Consider the following 15,008-nt stretch of genomic DNA (forward strand, 5'->3'; position numbering starts at 1 on the left):
CACCCCTTCTTTGCACCCGAGTTTTTAAACCATTCTCACTACCTGGATGGTTAAAATACCTGTGATACAGGGCATTCCAAAACTGTACAATGCAGAAGCTGCTGAAGCACATACAAGCCTATAGTTCCAGAAAGCTGGTGGCACTCCCTGCCTCTGCCACCTTGGGTCACTAAATTGAACTCAGTTACAACTGATCTTCCGAAGTTGTTGAACTACTGGCACAATATAGATGACACATGGCTTACTGAATGCCGTAGGTGTAAAAGTATTACCCTACACATGTGTCTCTCCAGTTGTCATCCCTAAGTGAGCTTCCTGCTGCAACCATGAATAGTCTTATTGCAGCAATGTGCCGCTATGATATACTCAAAATTTGTCAGCAAAATCTGTTATCACTGGAATATATTTACAGTAATTGTAGAAGTGATGGAAATAGCAGTCCATGGGTAATAATAATAATTACAGTCACTGTAATCAACAAATGTATTTGTGCTAATGTATGTCAAAATTTTTTTAATACTGGTGACACTTATTCAATGAGATTTCTTTGAATACTTCAAAACAGGCAATATCAGCATTGCAAGGAACAGTATGACTTCATTCAAGTTGTAAACAACATATTAACTGTGCTACATGAAACTGATACCAAGGGACAACAATCCATGTTGTTAAAATATAGGTAGTGACTACAGATTTATTTCTAAATCATGATATTAAACACACACACACACACACACAATTGGTAATAAAATTAATAATACAGTAATATCACATATCTGAACATAATTCTGTGGTCACCACTACATATTGCTGGATTTAACAATTAGGGTTTTAAGCAATTATTTACTAAGTTCAAAAATTGTTAGAGCCAACTTCAGGTAAATTTTTCTCCAATAAATACACACTATTTTAGTTTTCTTCTTACTAACATACATGTAACTGCTTATGAATTCCATCATACAGAAACAAACAATAGCTATCACTAGCTATTTGTATTTTAAGTGATGTTAAAAAAAGAGAATTACCTGTCACCATTTGGAAATTTTTTATCTGGTAAAACAATATAACAGCAATCTCTTGCAATGTTATTTTTGTTTTATGAGAAATTTATCAGGAATGTTTCATACACATATATATTACAAGCTGATAATAATTATAAATACTATTTTGTTGTGGCTAGAAAACATTAAAGTGGTTTTTTCAGTTGAAGAAGACGTTTCGCTTCCAATTCTTTCATGAATGCCAAGAAGTTGGTCCAAAGAAAACTGCATAAACTTATGAAAGGAACTCTGTTTCTTTCAGGCACAAATGTATAGTTGATGGTTGCAGCAACAGGCCAGATGAGAACTCCATACTGTAATCATGACATAATATATTTTTCCCTATAATGTCTCGAGGAAAATTCAATTATAATATATTTTTTGTTTATTGAACAGAGATAAAAAAAACTGACAAATGAATTATGCACATATGACTATAGAGAAAAGGCACTCTAATCTACATATGCTGAAAAACATGCCAATTAGTCTACTAAAAGGAACATTCAATGTCCAAGCTTCTAACAGATTTTGTCGTAAGGGCCAAATCAGGTTCCAAAAAACTTTTCCACAGAAAATACCATGTATCAATTCACCGAACACACGATACGATGTTTCAATGACATTAAATTCTATGTCATAATGTGGTTTAATTAGTAATATGTTTACTTCACATGTAGTTATTAAGGAGGAGGTTTTCATGGTGAGCAAAGACTAGTTCAAAACAGTACTTCAGTGACTGAGTAAAAATTACAGCCACTGTTCCATTAACATTGACACTGAGTTCACTGCTAATTCTGTTACACAGAAATAAGTTCCACTGCATGATTATAATTCATAAATAATTCTCTTTGCTTATGATGCAGTAATTATCACACCAACCAGAGGCACAACATCCTCTATTTGAGGCTGCTTTGCTTAAGGACTGGTAACCGAAAAGTTCACTGAAACTATTGTTCAGTTTCTTGAAAATAGTAACTATTAAAAAAATGCACATTCTTTCAAGTCAGTGCACTACAGAATTCAAACTTCCATTACCAGTAGACCACAAAGAACTTAAATACAGATGACAAATTTGCAATTCTGTAGTTGTACACATTGAAATTTTATTGGAAATCCAACAAGCTTAGTTTCAGTAAGTTTTGTTCTGTGTGTGCTAATCTTGCTGTCAGAATGTTTGTTTACTTTGTGTACTTTCATTAATGTCACATGGAGAAATCTGAGGCACAACAGACTAGGTTTGTGTTGAGTGAGATGAATAATGAAGGGGGGTGTGAGTGATAGCTATGGAGGGAAGTAAAAAGGGGACAGTATAGCAAGTGGCACAGGTGAGGGCTCTTTTGCAGAAGGCAAAATCGAGTGTGGTACACAAACGTAGTAGTATGATAGAGGAGGAGCAAGTATGGTTAAAGAGAGGAAAAGGAAAGGTGCAGAGAAAACAGTGAATGGATCAAATGACCTAGAGTCAATTGTGGAGTATGTGCAGGGCAGAAGCTAGTAGATATGGAAGCCAGGGAGGTGTGGGCTATAAATGTGTGTTGTAAGAACAGTTTCCTTTATTTGCTCAAATGAGAACTTGCTGTTTGATGGTGGGAAGATTCAGATGACACAGGATGTGAAACAACCATTAAAGTAGAACATTTTGTGGTCTGGGAAGTGAACTTTGCTCTAGGTCAGTTTGGTGGCAGCCAGCTGATTAGTGCATACCCCACATGACAACTGAGCAGAGGTTGCAGCACAGTGCTATCACTGTGTTTAAGCCTCTAGGAAGGACATTGTCCAAAAGCTGAGTCATGAGTTAAATTTTGTCAATGAGATAATATACTGTTTAAAGCCACAGCTATACTGGGTGTGGTTTGTAACAATGACTCCTGTCATTGTTTGTATTTTGTACTCTACCCATGACTTCCTAATGTCGTTCTATAGTTATTCTTTAACAGGATGGAAATTAGGGATCTCACACTAAGTGCAGATGGTATGAGTTTTCAGTAATGTCTTAATGATAGTGCAAGATGTGTTATTCATAACTGATATACTTCCTATTCAAATATGGTATGTGATGTAATAATCTTGAATAAATTTATTTCAGATGTTTCCCATCTGTTTCAGAAAAACTAACCTGACACTAAAAGTCTTTTAGCCGATTAATTCGTGGTACTTCAATTGCAGTAACCAATATGGGGAGGGGAAGACTAAAATGAAGCACACAGAAAAAGGAAGCATGTCATTCTGTGTAGCATTGTCTTTCAATATGTGTTCTTTTTGGCATCTGCAGAAAAAAAAATCCCTCTTAATCAGTAACAATAGAAACTCAAATGTGAAACCATTTTGTTGGAAATTTACCTTGTATGTTGGAACAAATTTTGTTTGAACTTCAAATGCAGCTTCTTTCATTGATTTTCCTTCAAGAAGGCTCATACCATAGAAGAAACAAATACAAGCAGCTGGTCCATAAGAAAACTGTTCAACTACTGCCTGTGAAAAAGAAAGCAAGATATTTAGTGTCAAGTCAGTAATATGTGTCGCTGTTTGTATATAGAATGACTTTCACCAGCACCATTCACTTTAGGGGCAAACCCAGTGCTCTTGAGTAAATAGTAGAATATAATGGGAATTTATTACTCTGATGACTTGCTCTTGTGTGCGCACAGATATACATCAGGCACAGGATGTGAATGTTGCAAGTGCAAACTATTTGTCCCACAATGAATGAATGTAGCAGTTACTTTTGAATGGGTCTTTGTCAGCCACAAAGACCATGAGGGACCATATCTGTAGGGATGGCAGAGAGATAATTCAGAGATGTTTGAAAAATGGGCTGTGATAAATTACAGACTAACATTGCCCTTTTTTGATCTAAAATTATTACTTGTGAATGCACAGTAGTTTTCCCACCCTATGCTACCACTGGACATAACTGTGAAAAGATGATACAGTTGTTCTGCTTTGACCAGTGATGCCACTACTGTCACTAAATAGAGGTTGTAGTAACCCTTATCTTGAGACAGCTATAAGTCTACATAGGGTGGAATGAGAGTTTGTTGTGTGTTCGAGTGGTCTGCCTATAAATGTGCCATAAAGTCTGTGTATGTGCGGATGGACATGTGTGTGTGTGTGTGCGCGCGCGACTGTATACCTGTCCTTTTTTCCCCCTAAGGTAAGTCTTTCCGCTCCCGGGATTGGAATGACTCCTTACCCTCTCCCTTAAAACCCACATTCTTTCGTCTTTCCCTCTCCTTCCCTCTTTCCTGATGAGGCAACAGTTTGTTGCGAAAGCTTGAATTTCGTGTGTATGTTTGTGTGTCTATCGACCTGCCAGCACTTTCGTTCGGTAAGTCACATCATCTGTATTTTTAGATATATTTTTCCCACGTGGAATGTTTCCCTCTATTATATCCATAAAGTATTTTCGTATACACACTGCACATTCTGTAGTTATATTTATGATCCCAGTGAAAACCGTTGTTTTCTGAATTTTGTAGGCTATTTCAAAGTTTTTGATGTTTTTTTAAAGTATCAACAACAAGAAAATCCCTACCCAAAAGCCCTGTGTTCCTGTTGTGGTCCCCAAAACTTTTGTAGGTACAATAGTGTGATTCTACGATATTGCCATATTGATTGGTAGCATCACTAGTCAAAGCTGACAGGTTGTTTTATTGGTCAACATATCTGAATAAAAATGTGCAAAGTAAACAAGTTTCCCATCTCAGTGACAGGGAGTGTCGATGTTATTCTTATAACAAACATAAGAGCATTCAGTTCCTGTATCAGATCGTGAATGATTTTTCTGAAAGAGCTTTTCTTATCACTTCAGCCATGTATGAATTCACCGAGTATTTAACCATCACATCACAAAATTACAGTTCTGTATTTGTCATTAATAAATTATGGCTAACTTTTATGTTGCTCAAGGTGAGGAAGGGGTCATACTAAGACTAATGCGAACACTAGACTAGCAGTAATATTGGGCAATATATTGATGGTTGGCTCCAGACAGCACATTAATATTCACAATATTGGTGTCAAGCCTAGAATGTGCAAAACATGCGAGGATACAGCCACTAGCTGTTATTTGGCTCTTGGGCTGTTTTTGTGCTCACCAGGAAAAGCGGAAGCATAGATGGATGAAGAAAAGATATAAGATGAGAGAAAGATTGGCACATGAAAATTTACTACGTGACTCGAGGATTAGAGAGCCAAGCGATTATTGGAACTTTCTGAGAATGGATATTCACTCGATTTACTACTGGAAATGGTTACATCTATAATTGTCATTAAATCTACACAATACTTATTTGGATCCAATTTTAAAACCTAATGCACATATTTTTTATTTAATTTCCGATAAAAATTTGTGTGTCCTTCATGGCATCAAAGTATGAAAGTGTTGTCTCAAGTAACTTTTCAGCAGCAGCTCTGCTTATTGACGCATTCTTAATTCTTTCCAGCACTTTCCTATAATTTGTCCAAAATGAATTTCATTTCTTTACTAATTAAAGCTTACCTGCTTCCGTGTATATTTCTCTCTATTTTGATAATTGTTTGTACTGACCTGTTTTCTTTTACCAGTTACTATACTCATTTCATTTGATAAACCATAGGGCTGGAAAACCCCTATACGCTTCCAACAACTCTTAAATGAAGGTGTATTCTGCTGATTTCAAAGCCATTTCCCTTCACAATGCATCATGCAAAATCAACAGTTTACCATATGAGACCGACTGACAAAGATATACAATATTGGGCAGAGGCTATACACTCTTAAGCTGTTTGCGAAATACAATCTAATTTTACTAGATTCATCAACATACTGCACAATACACTGTGAAACTTTCAATATTACTGACAGTCTTGGGGCAGTTAAATATTTTCAGTTTCCACTAGATGCTACTGTAGTAACTGGAAAGTATCATTTCCACTGGCACATCAGTCTCCAGCAACCCTTCTCTTTCAGAAAAGAAAAAACATAATACCACAAGTGATTCTGAAGTGTATACATAATATTTTATGGCTATATACAACATTAAACTGTAGACAAGAAGTATGTATACATGAAATCAAACTGGCTTGAGTGCACTTACAGCATTCCCATCTCTTGCATTGCATGCTGATGTTGGTAATTCGTTGACATTGTTCTTAGTCAATGGGTGATAGCATATGGTAGCCAACTGATCACATTTGTTTTCTGTATGAATGGAAGAAAACTAGATGTGCTGACAGACTGATCTGTAGTGCAGCATGAGGCCTAGGCTAGACTGGACTGTGACAGTTACCTTGTAAGTTGATGAGGTTAACAAGTCTCAGCACGTGATATATGTTTGTCATTGCAACAACCAACTTGTTGGTCTTACATCCAATTTTGCCGAAATCTCCAACTATGTTAAATTTTAACCTATTAAAACAAAATAAAGTTTTCTTTCTTTTGTTTGTGTCCATCAACAACTCAATGCTTTCGTTTTTCTGTGAGAGAACTCCTTTAACCCAAAAGTATTTACATTCTGCATGAAGTTTCCTACAACAAATAGCAGGTAGCTTTATTTGCGAAGCGAAGGAAACTATGAATGGGCACTCTGACTGGCTACTTACAACCATTCATAAATCGCCTTATTCAGTTTCCATCATTCAACATGCAAGTTGTTACCTACATTGGAATGCATTGAAACAGCTGCAGACACCAAGACTACACTTTTATTAATATTGTTCACCTTTACACAAACTACAAAGTATTTTATAAGAAAAATAAGTTCAATAAGAGATAGCAGATACATCAATAGATTAAACAATCTGAATACATTAAATAGGGAAAATGTGATAGAGTTGTATCTTGTATATGTTATAACAAAAAAAATATTAGCACAGGTTTACAAAGCCTGCAGAATACACGCCATAAACAGAAATCTAATTTTTCTCGTGAACTCATGTTGTTGGGTTTGGTAATTGATAACCAAATAATTTAGCTCTGATTATGTTACACACAATCACATTTTATGATATGATCACCATCAGTTTCATCCTACAATGGCCATTTCAAATGCTACAGTAGTCAAGATGAGAAACGTCCATATTAAGGGAAGCGTTCGATCCCACCTGTCTGCTTTGACTCACAACATAAGTGTGTTGTGTGACGTCATCATGATTGGTTGATTGGTTTGGGGAAGGAGACCAGACAGCGTGGTCATCGGTCTTATCGGATTAGGGAAGGATTGGGAAGGAAGGCGGCCGTGCCCTTTCAGAGGAACCATCCCGGCATTTGCCTGGAGTGATTTAGGGAAATCACGGAAAACTTAAATCAGGATGGTCAGACGCGGGATTGAACCGTCGTCCTTCCGAATGCGAGTCCAGAGTGTAACCACTGCGGACGTCATCATGCTGCTGTGCTTTTGACTCAGGTCGTGTTTGTATATGGCGTGTTGCTATTTCACGGCACACTCTTATGGTGGGTGTTCATTTTCAAGTTGTTTGTTTTATGTGTAGTATTTGATCATTTGACTTTGTGTAATGCTTGTGTGAAGCTGTGGTTGGAAGAATCTGCCTTGTCACACCAGGGAGTTATGTCGATTTAGGGAGTTATGTCGATTTATTGTTTTGGTGGTGCACATGAGTGTGTGTTAATTATGATTAGTGTTGTGTGTTTTTATAGATAGAAATGTAAATTTTTTTTTCCGGGGGGGGGGGGAGGGGGGGAGTGGGGTTTACAGATGGCGTTTTTACACCATTTTGGAACGACTGCTAACTACATGAGGTGTCATGTGTAGTGAGCATATGAAGCTCACTAGAATGATGGTTTCTCCGACCAGGGCCTACTGCGTGGTGGTGTCACCGAGACAATATTTGGTGATCTACCTGACGGGGGACCTCGTTAGAGATCTATGGTGGTAATCAGGGAGATTGTCTTCCTTATGTATTATTTTTATTATATTCATCCTGTCATATTTGAGAGTTATTTTGTTTTTTGAGAACTGGTTTTGAATGGTTTTATCTTTTGTTTGGTCTTTTTCTTTGTGAGTGTTGTGTTCATGAATCATATTGAGTGGGTTGCAATTATTTGGAGAATTTTGCCTTGCTCTCTCTCTTTCTCACTGTGTGTGTGTGTGTGTGTGTGTGTAAGCACACTTCAGGGGCATAGAAGGGGTGTCTGGCGAACCTAGTTCTATTTGTCGGTGATTGTGGCTGGCAAATGCATCATGTATGGTTTGTTTGTTTTGGTGTATAGTTTTTTTGTTTGTATTTTAATTTTAATCAAGTAAATCTGGGGGTTTTGGATTTTTGATTTGTGTGTTGGCTTTTGGGATCATTGTCCTCTTTTGACCTATATAGGCGAAGGGAATTTTATGATACAGTGTTTTGGAGCTGGATGTGTATTTCTTTTTCTTTCTTTCTTTTTGGGGTGGGGGGGGGGATGGGGTGGGGAGGACTTCATTTGAACTGTATAGGTCAAGTGAAATGTAAGATTCCTATGGGTTTCATGTTTTTGGATAACATTTTAAAACCCTACTTCCCATGGTTGTCCCGTTAGTTTTGTTTCATTGCAGGAGTGAAACATTCTCACATCTTTTTATTCATGCTTGTCTGCAGTGATGTTATACTTGCCATATTATGAAGCAGAGGTGTCCCCCATCTTGATGATATCCTGGCTCAAAGGAGATGGGTGGAATCGAACATCACTGTAATGCCAAAACCTGTTACTTAACCCAAAAGGAGGACTGACAAATCAAAGTAACAGCAATTAAAACATATGTAGTTCATATTTATTGGTCACGGGTAGAATTTTATGAGCAAAATGCTATTACAACAAGGTCCAAAAATTAACCAAACTTGGTTTGATTTGATATGGACTGATCCACTAGTTCATTCAGTAAAAGTGATCACTTGTGTCTCATCATCACCATCATCATTTAAGACTGATTACGCTTTTCAGCGTTCAGTCTGGAGCATAGTCCCCCTTATAAAATTCCTCCATGATCCCCTATTCAGTGCTAACATTGGTGCCTTTTCTGATGTTAAGCCTATTACTTCAAAATCATTCTTAACCGAATCCAGGTACCTTCTCCTTGGTCTTCCCCGGCTCCTTCTACGCTCTACTGCTGAACCCATGAGTCTCTTGGGTAACCTTTGCTTCTCCCATGCGTGTAACATTACCCCACCATCTAAGCCTGTTCGCCCTGACTGCTACATCTATAGAGTTCATTCCCAGTTTTTCTTTGATTTCCTCATTGTGGACACCCTCCTACCATTGTTCCCATCTACTAGTACCTGCAATCATCCTAGCTACTTTCATATCCGTAACCTCAACCTTATTGATAAGGTAACCTGAATCCACCCAGCTTTTGCTCCCATGCAATAAAGTTGGTCGAAAGATTGAACACTGGACAGATAACTTAGTCTTGGTACTGACTTCCTTTTTGCAGAAGAGAGTAGATCGTAGCTGAGCGCTCACTGCATTAGCTTTGCTACACCTCGCTTCCAGGTTTTTCACTGTGTTGCCATCCTGTGAGAATATGCATCCTAAGTACTTTAAACCGTCCACCTGTTCTAACTTTGTTCCTCCTATTTGGCACTCAATCCGTTTAAATCTCTTTCCCACTGCCATTACTTTCATTTTGGAGATGCTAATCGTCATACCATAGTCCTTACATTTCTGATCTAGCTCTGAAATATTACTTTCCAAACTTTCAATCGAATCTGCCATCACAACTAAGTCATCCGCACACACGAGACTGCTTATTTTGTGTTAACATACCTTAATCTCACCCAGTCAGTCTAATGTTTTCAACAAATGATCCATTAATAATATAAACAATAGTGGAGACAGGTTGCAGCCTTGTCTTACCCCTGAAACTACTCTGAACCATGAACTCAATTTACTGTCAACTCTAACTGCTGCCTGACTATCTATGTAAAGACCTTTAATTGCTTGCAAAAGTTTGCCTCCTATTCCATAATCTTGTAGAACAGACAATAACTTCCTCCTAGGAATCTGGTCATATGCCTTTTCTAGATCTATAAAGCATAGATACAATTCCATGTTCCACTCATAACACTTCTCCATTATTTGCCGTTAGCTAAAGATCTGGTTCTGACAATCTCTAAGAGGCCTAAACTCACACTGATTTTCATCCAATTTGTCCCCAACTAATACTCACACTGTCCTTTCAACAATGCCTGAGAAGATTTTACCCACAACGCTGATTAAAGAGATACCTCTGTAGTTGTTACAATCTTTTCTGTTTCCATGTTTAAAGATTGGTGTGATTACTGCTTTTGTCCAGTCTGATGGAACCTGTCCCGACTCTCACGCCATTTCAATTATCCTGTGTAGCCATTTAAGACCTGACATTCCACTGTATTTGATGAGTTCCGACTTAATTTCATCCACCCCAGCCGCTTTATTGCACTGCAATCTATTGACCATTCTTGTTACAATCTTTTCTGTTTCCATGTTTAAAGATTGGTGTGATTACTGCTTTTGTCCAGTCTGATGGAACCTGTCCCGACTCTCACGCCATTTCAATTATCCTGTGTAGCCATTTAAGACCTGACATTCCACTGTATTTGATGAGTTCCGACTTAATTTCATCCACCCCAGCCGCTTTATTGCACTGCAATCTATTGACCATTCTCCACTTCCTCAAATGTGATCCTATTTCCATCATCATTCCTATCCTATTGTACATCGAAATCTGAAACATTACTGGTCGTATTTTCACCTACATTGAGCAACTCTTCAAAATATTCCCTCCATCTGCCCAAGGCATCAACAGGATTCACCAGCAGTTTTCCTGACCTGTCTAAAATACTTATCATTTCCTTCTTATCTCCCTTTCGAAGACTGCGAATTACACTCCAGAACTATTTTCCAGCAGCTTGACCCAAAGTCTCCAACCTGTTTCCAAAGTATTCCCAAGATTTCTTCTTGGATGGTGCAATTATCTGTTTGGCTTTGTTTCTTTCTTCAACATAACTTTCTCTGTCTACCTGAGTTCTAGTATGTAGACATTTTTTATACGCCTTCTTTTTCCTTTTACAGGCTGGCTTGACTGTGTCATTCCACCAAGCTGTTTGCTTCATCCTATCTTTACACACTACTGTTCCAAGACATTCTTTAGCCACTTCCAATGACTGTAATTGGCAACATTCAACTAACTGGTACCTTTCTGCTATCACTGTTATGTACTTGTGCCTGATTTCCTTATCCTGAAGTTTCTCCACTCTTATCCTCCTACATATGGACCTGACCTGAACTTTCGGCCTCACAATACCAATTTCACTGCAGATTAAATAGAGATCAGTGTCATCGAAGAATCTCCTGAATACACATGTGTCCCTCGCAGCCTTCCTGAATTCCTGATCTGTTATTATATAGTCAATGACAGATCTGGTTCCCCTGCCTTCCCAAGTATACCGGTGAATGTTCTTATGTCTAAAAAAGGAGTTTGTGATTACTAAGCCCATACTGGCACAGAATCCAAGAGTTGTTTCCCGTTCCTGTTGGCTTCCATATCCTCTCCAAATCTACCCATAACCTTTTCATACCCTTCTGTTCGATTTCCATTTCCATTAAAATCACCCATGAGCAGAACACTGTCCCTGTCCTTTACTCTAACAACAACATCACTGAGTGCGTCATAAAAACTATCCATCTTATCTTGATCTGTCCCTTCACAATGCGAATATACTGACACTATCCTAATTTTCTTGCTAGACACTGTCAAATCCATCCACATAGGTCGTTCGTTTACATACCTTATTGCAACTACGCTCGGTTCCATTTATTTCCTGATGTAAAGTCCTACACCCCATTTTGCTATTCCTGCTTTGACTCCTGACGGGTAGACCTTGTATTCTCCCACTTCCTCTTCTTTCTCACCCCTTACCTGAATGTCAGTTACAGCTAGAACGTCCAACCCCATCTTATTTGTAGCCTCTGCCAGCTCTACCTTCTTCCCAGAGTAGCCCCCATAGATATTAATAGCTCCCCCATCTCGTTACCATTTGTTTGCCGAGTCTTATCTTAGGAGTCCCTGTTTTGTCAATTAGAGGTGGGACTGCGTCACCCCCAGAGGTCCGAGGCATTTTGCTCTGATTGTTGCCAGCATCATATTTAAAGTACCAGGGAAGCAGGTTGCTAGCCTTACTTGACCCCGGTCCCATTGAGTTTTACCCCTTAACAGTTGAGGGACTAACCGGTGGATTTGGTAGTCTTTGCCGTCCGAGCACAAAGGTGACCACGACTCAGAATATGTCCGAGATGCCCAGCCTTATTCCAAAGTAACTGGTATCCCGACTGTCAGGCCTACTTACTTGGCCACTCATATGTTGCCCGTGGTTCATGATCTAGGACATGACAACAGGAACCCACACCATGTTCCACTCACTTGTGTCTATTAAAAATTTGTCTTGAAGGCTCAGTTACTGACACTTTCTTTAGAAGACTAATTTGTCACAGCACCAGGCTACCAACAATTTTCTGAGTTGTGTTGTGGAAATTAAGACAGTTCTGTTATAGGTAAACCAAGTACCTCTTAGAAAAAAGGTAATAAAAATGCTCTAATTGCTCCTCACTGACCTTGTAGCAGGCAAATATGCCAAAGACTCTTCTGGAATGACAGCTAGGAATTACTATCATGCTCCAGACACAAAGCTACAGTATCTACCCTCTTGCACATTTAAGCACTGCACTTCCTTCTCCTTTCCAAATACTTTATCATCTGGCTTACAAGTTCATCTGGCAACTGGAGTTCAGCCTGCCTTTCAAACTTCACTAAAAGACACCTTCCCTTTGATTTCATCTTTCTTTCACAATTTAACACTATTCCAAGCGGCTTTTGCTCATATGAAGGAAGGAACATTAACGCTTAACCTCTGGTCAACAATGAGATAATTAGAGACGGATTGGAAGCTCAGCTTAAGTATGAAGTAAAACTGGCTCTTTCAAAGGACCGTCTTAACATTTGCCTTAAGCAATTTAGGGTAATCACGGAAAATATATTTCCTAATACTTGTACAGGGATTTGAAATAATAATAAATAATAAAGGCAATGATTTTACGCAGTTGATTCCCGATTTTTTAAAGGCTAATACCAGTTCAGGGGGGCAACAATGCATTTACTCATTTAATACAGAATATCACAATTATACTTACATAATGGGGGTAATTCATTCCTCTGAAAATTTATGTTTGCAGATTGTGATTGTTTAGTTTAGTTACAAGTCTGGGTACAAGTTACATATTGGACTCTTGTATTTTTCAGTAGAGGACATACTTATATATAAGGCTTCAGCATCAGCCAATTTGTCACCACAACCACATAGGCCCTATTCTGTTTTCACATTTGCTGGCTTTGCCAACTTGTGACCAAATTTTCATCCTCTTGGCTAACCTAGACCTCAGGCTGTGCAACAGAGCATCACAAAAAAGGACTTCAGGGGTGGGGGCAGGCCATAATACCACACTTTAACCTAAATCTGAGGCACTTTCAAATAAAACTTTGAAACGTTCAAGGTTTTGGCCTCTGAGTAACTACCGGAAGTAGGTCTTATGACATGGTACCAACAACTGAATTAATCTTCTTCAAATAATATATTTCTTACCAACATGGGCTTCAACACAAACTTCCACACATACAATCCCCAACTATGTAAAACACCTACTTCATTAGTACCTAGTTGTGAGTACTGGTTATGTAATGGCACAAAAGGGACTGTTTTATACTGAGGTAATAAAAAAAACTACCTTTGCAATAGCAGATTTCACAGTCATGCTTGGCCACATTTCTGCCGCCAGTTTCATCCAAGTATGTAAGGTAGGCGCCACGAATAAAGTTCCGAACAAGCCATATCGAAGCACCTGCATGTAGTCGTAGTGTTCCTTGCCCGATATAGTCTGCTGACACAATGATGATGCTGGCCAAATGACAGCATAGGAAGCCATCCCACGAAGAAGAGGATACTTCCGAGAGATGGTCGATAATTTTCCCACGAACGAATTCATGCTGCACTTCCAAAAGCCTACAATTATTTGCAGATTTCATGAATTCTGCCACCAACTAGGAAAAAAAATAACACTTTACGAATTTGACTTTTACGAACCGTGAAAAGATGAAATATTTCGCTCGCTGTTACGATGTAGCTTGATTCAACAAATACATTTTCCCAGCACTTACTCGTTGCTGTACTCTTCAACCGTACTTCGGCCTACACATGGTCCGAAATTGACTTCCATTGCAAAATATGAAATTACAAGGCCACTTGCGTAAGGTATGCCTACTTCTGCATCGATTATCTAATGCTATAACGATGCCCAACATCATTATACCCAAAAGGTACAGTTGTCTTCCTGTCGCTGAACTCACAACATAACTTTATTGCTGCGGTAGCACTTAATTCTTCACATAAACACATATTTCGGCAATCAATTGCATCAAACTTTTTTTTTTTTTTTTTTTTCCTTCAGCAGAATGCGTACAACCGAATGCGCGAAAGATAAACCTCGCAACTTTAACATATCTTTGGTAGCTATTATCGAACCTGTATCGACTGCTGTGTTCACTGATCGATTGCGTAAGATAATATTATTACGAATAACAAGACTTTTCTAGAAGTGTTTGCCCCGTTTTCTTTCCTGTGGTTTAAAGTCCTACAGTCGTGTGTCATGTAACTCTACTTCTCCCATGTTTAGTCGATGGCTAGGTGCATTATTTATTAGCTTGAAAGGGTTCTTCACGTGCTATCAGCTCTTCGAGTGATGTAATTATTTAAGCCAGATTTCCACGGGCATGAATTTCTTACACGTGCATACCCCCACCATCATTACGTAAGACAACTTCCATGTAGAAACACCCAACTTGCACACTGTCATGCCAGCTTACGCATAAGTTAAGAAGTTAAAACCATCCTGTTTCCTTGCTGTCCCCCACCATCGCTTATCAGGTTTAGCAACTGCCCATAGGTGGATCTGTTGTCATTTTAATC

General features: G+C 38.5%; 1 protein-coding gene across 2 annotated transcripts; it reads right to left on the reverse strand.

Annotated features, from left to right (window-relative positions):
* Positions 1-469: 469 nt before the first annotated feature.
* On the reverse strand, positions 470-14,478 carry LOC126251570 (mpv17-like protein). 2 transcript variants are annotated; one of them, XM_049952102.1, is made up of 4 exons: positions 14,201-14,478; positions 13,771-14,083; positions 3,381-3,512; positions 470-1,354 (listed from the first exon to the last, which is right to left on the reverse strand). In XM_049952102.1, exons 2-4 carry the CDS (start codon positions 14,026-14,028, stop codon positions 1,187-1,189), a joined length of 558 nt encoding a protein of 185 aa, XP_049808059.1. In that variant the 5' UTR covers positions 14,029-14,083; positions 14,201-14,478; the 3' UTR covers positions 470-1,186. The 2 variants fall into 2 exon arrangements, with proteins under 2 accessions (XP_049808059.1, XP_049808051.1); XM_049952094.1 differs by having other exon boundaries at positions 13,771-14,045; positions 14,127-14,478.
* Between the last annotated feature and the right edge of the window lie 530 nt (positions 14,479-15,008).

Source organism: Schistocerca nitens, chromosome 1 (assembly GCF_023898315.1).
Source record: "Schistocerca nitens isolate TAMUIC-IGC-003100 chromosome 1, iqSchNite1.1, whole genome shotgun sequence".
NCBI classification, from domain to species: Eukaryota; Metazoa; Arthropoda; class Insecta; order Orthoptera; family Acrididae; genus Schistocerca; species Schistocerca nitens.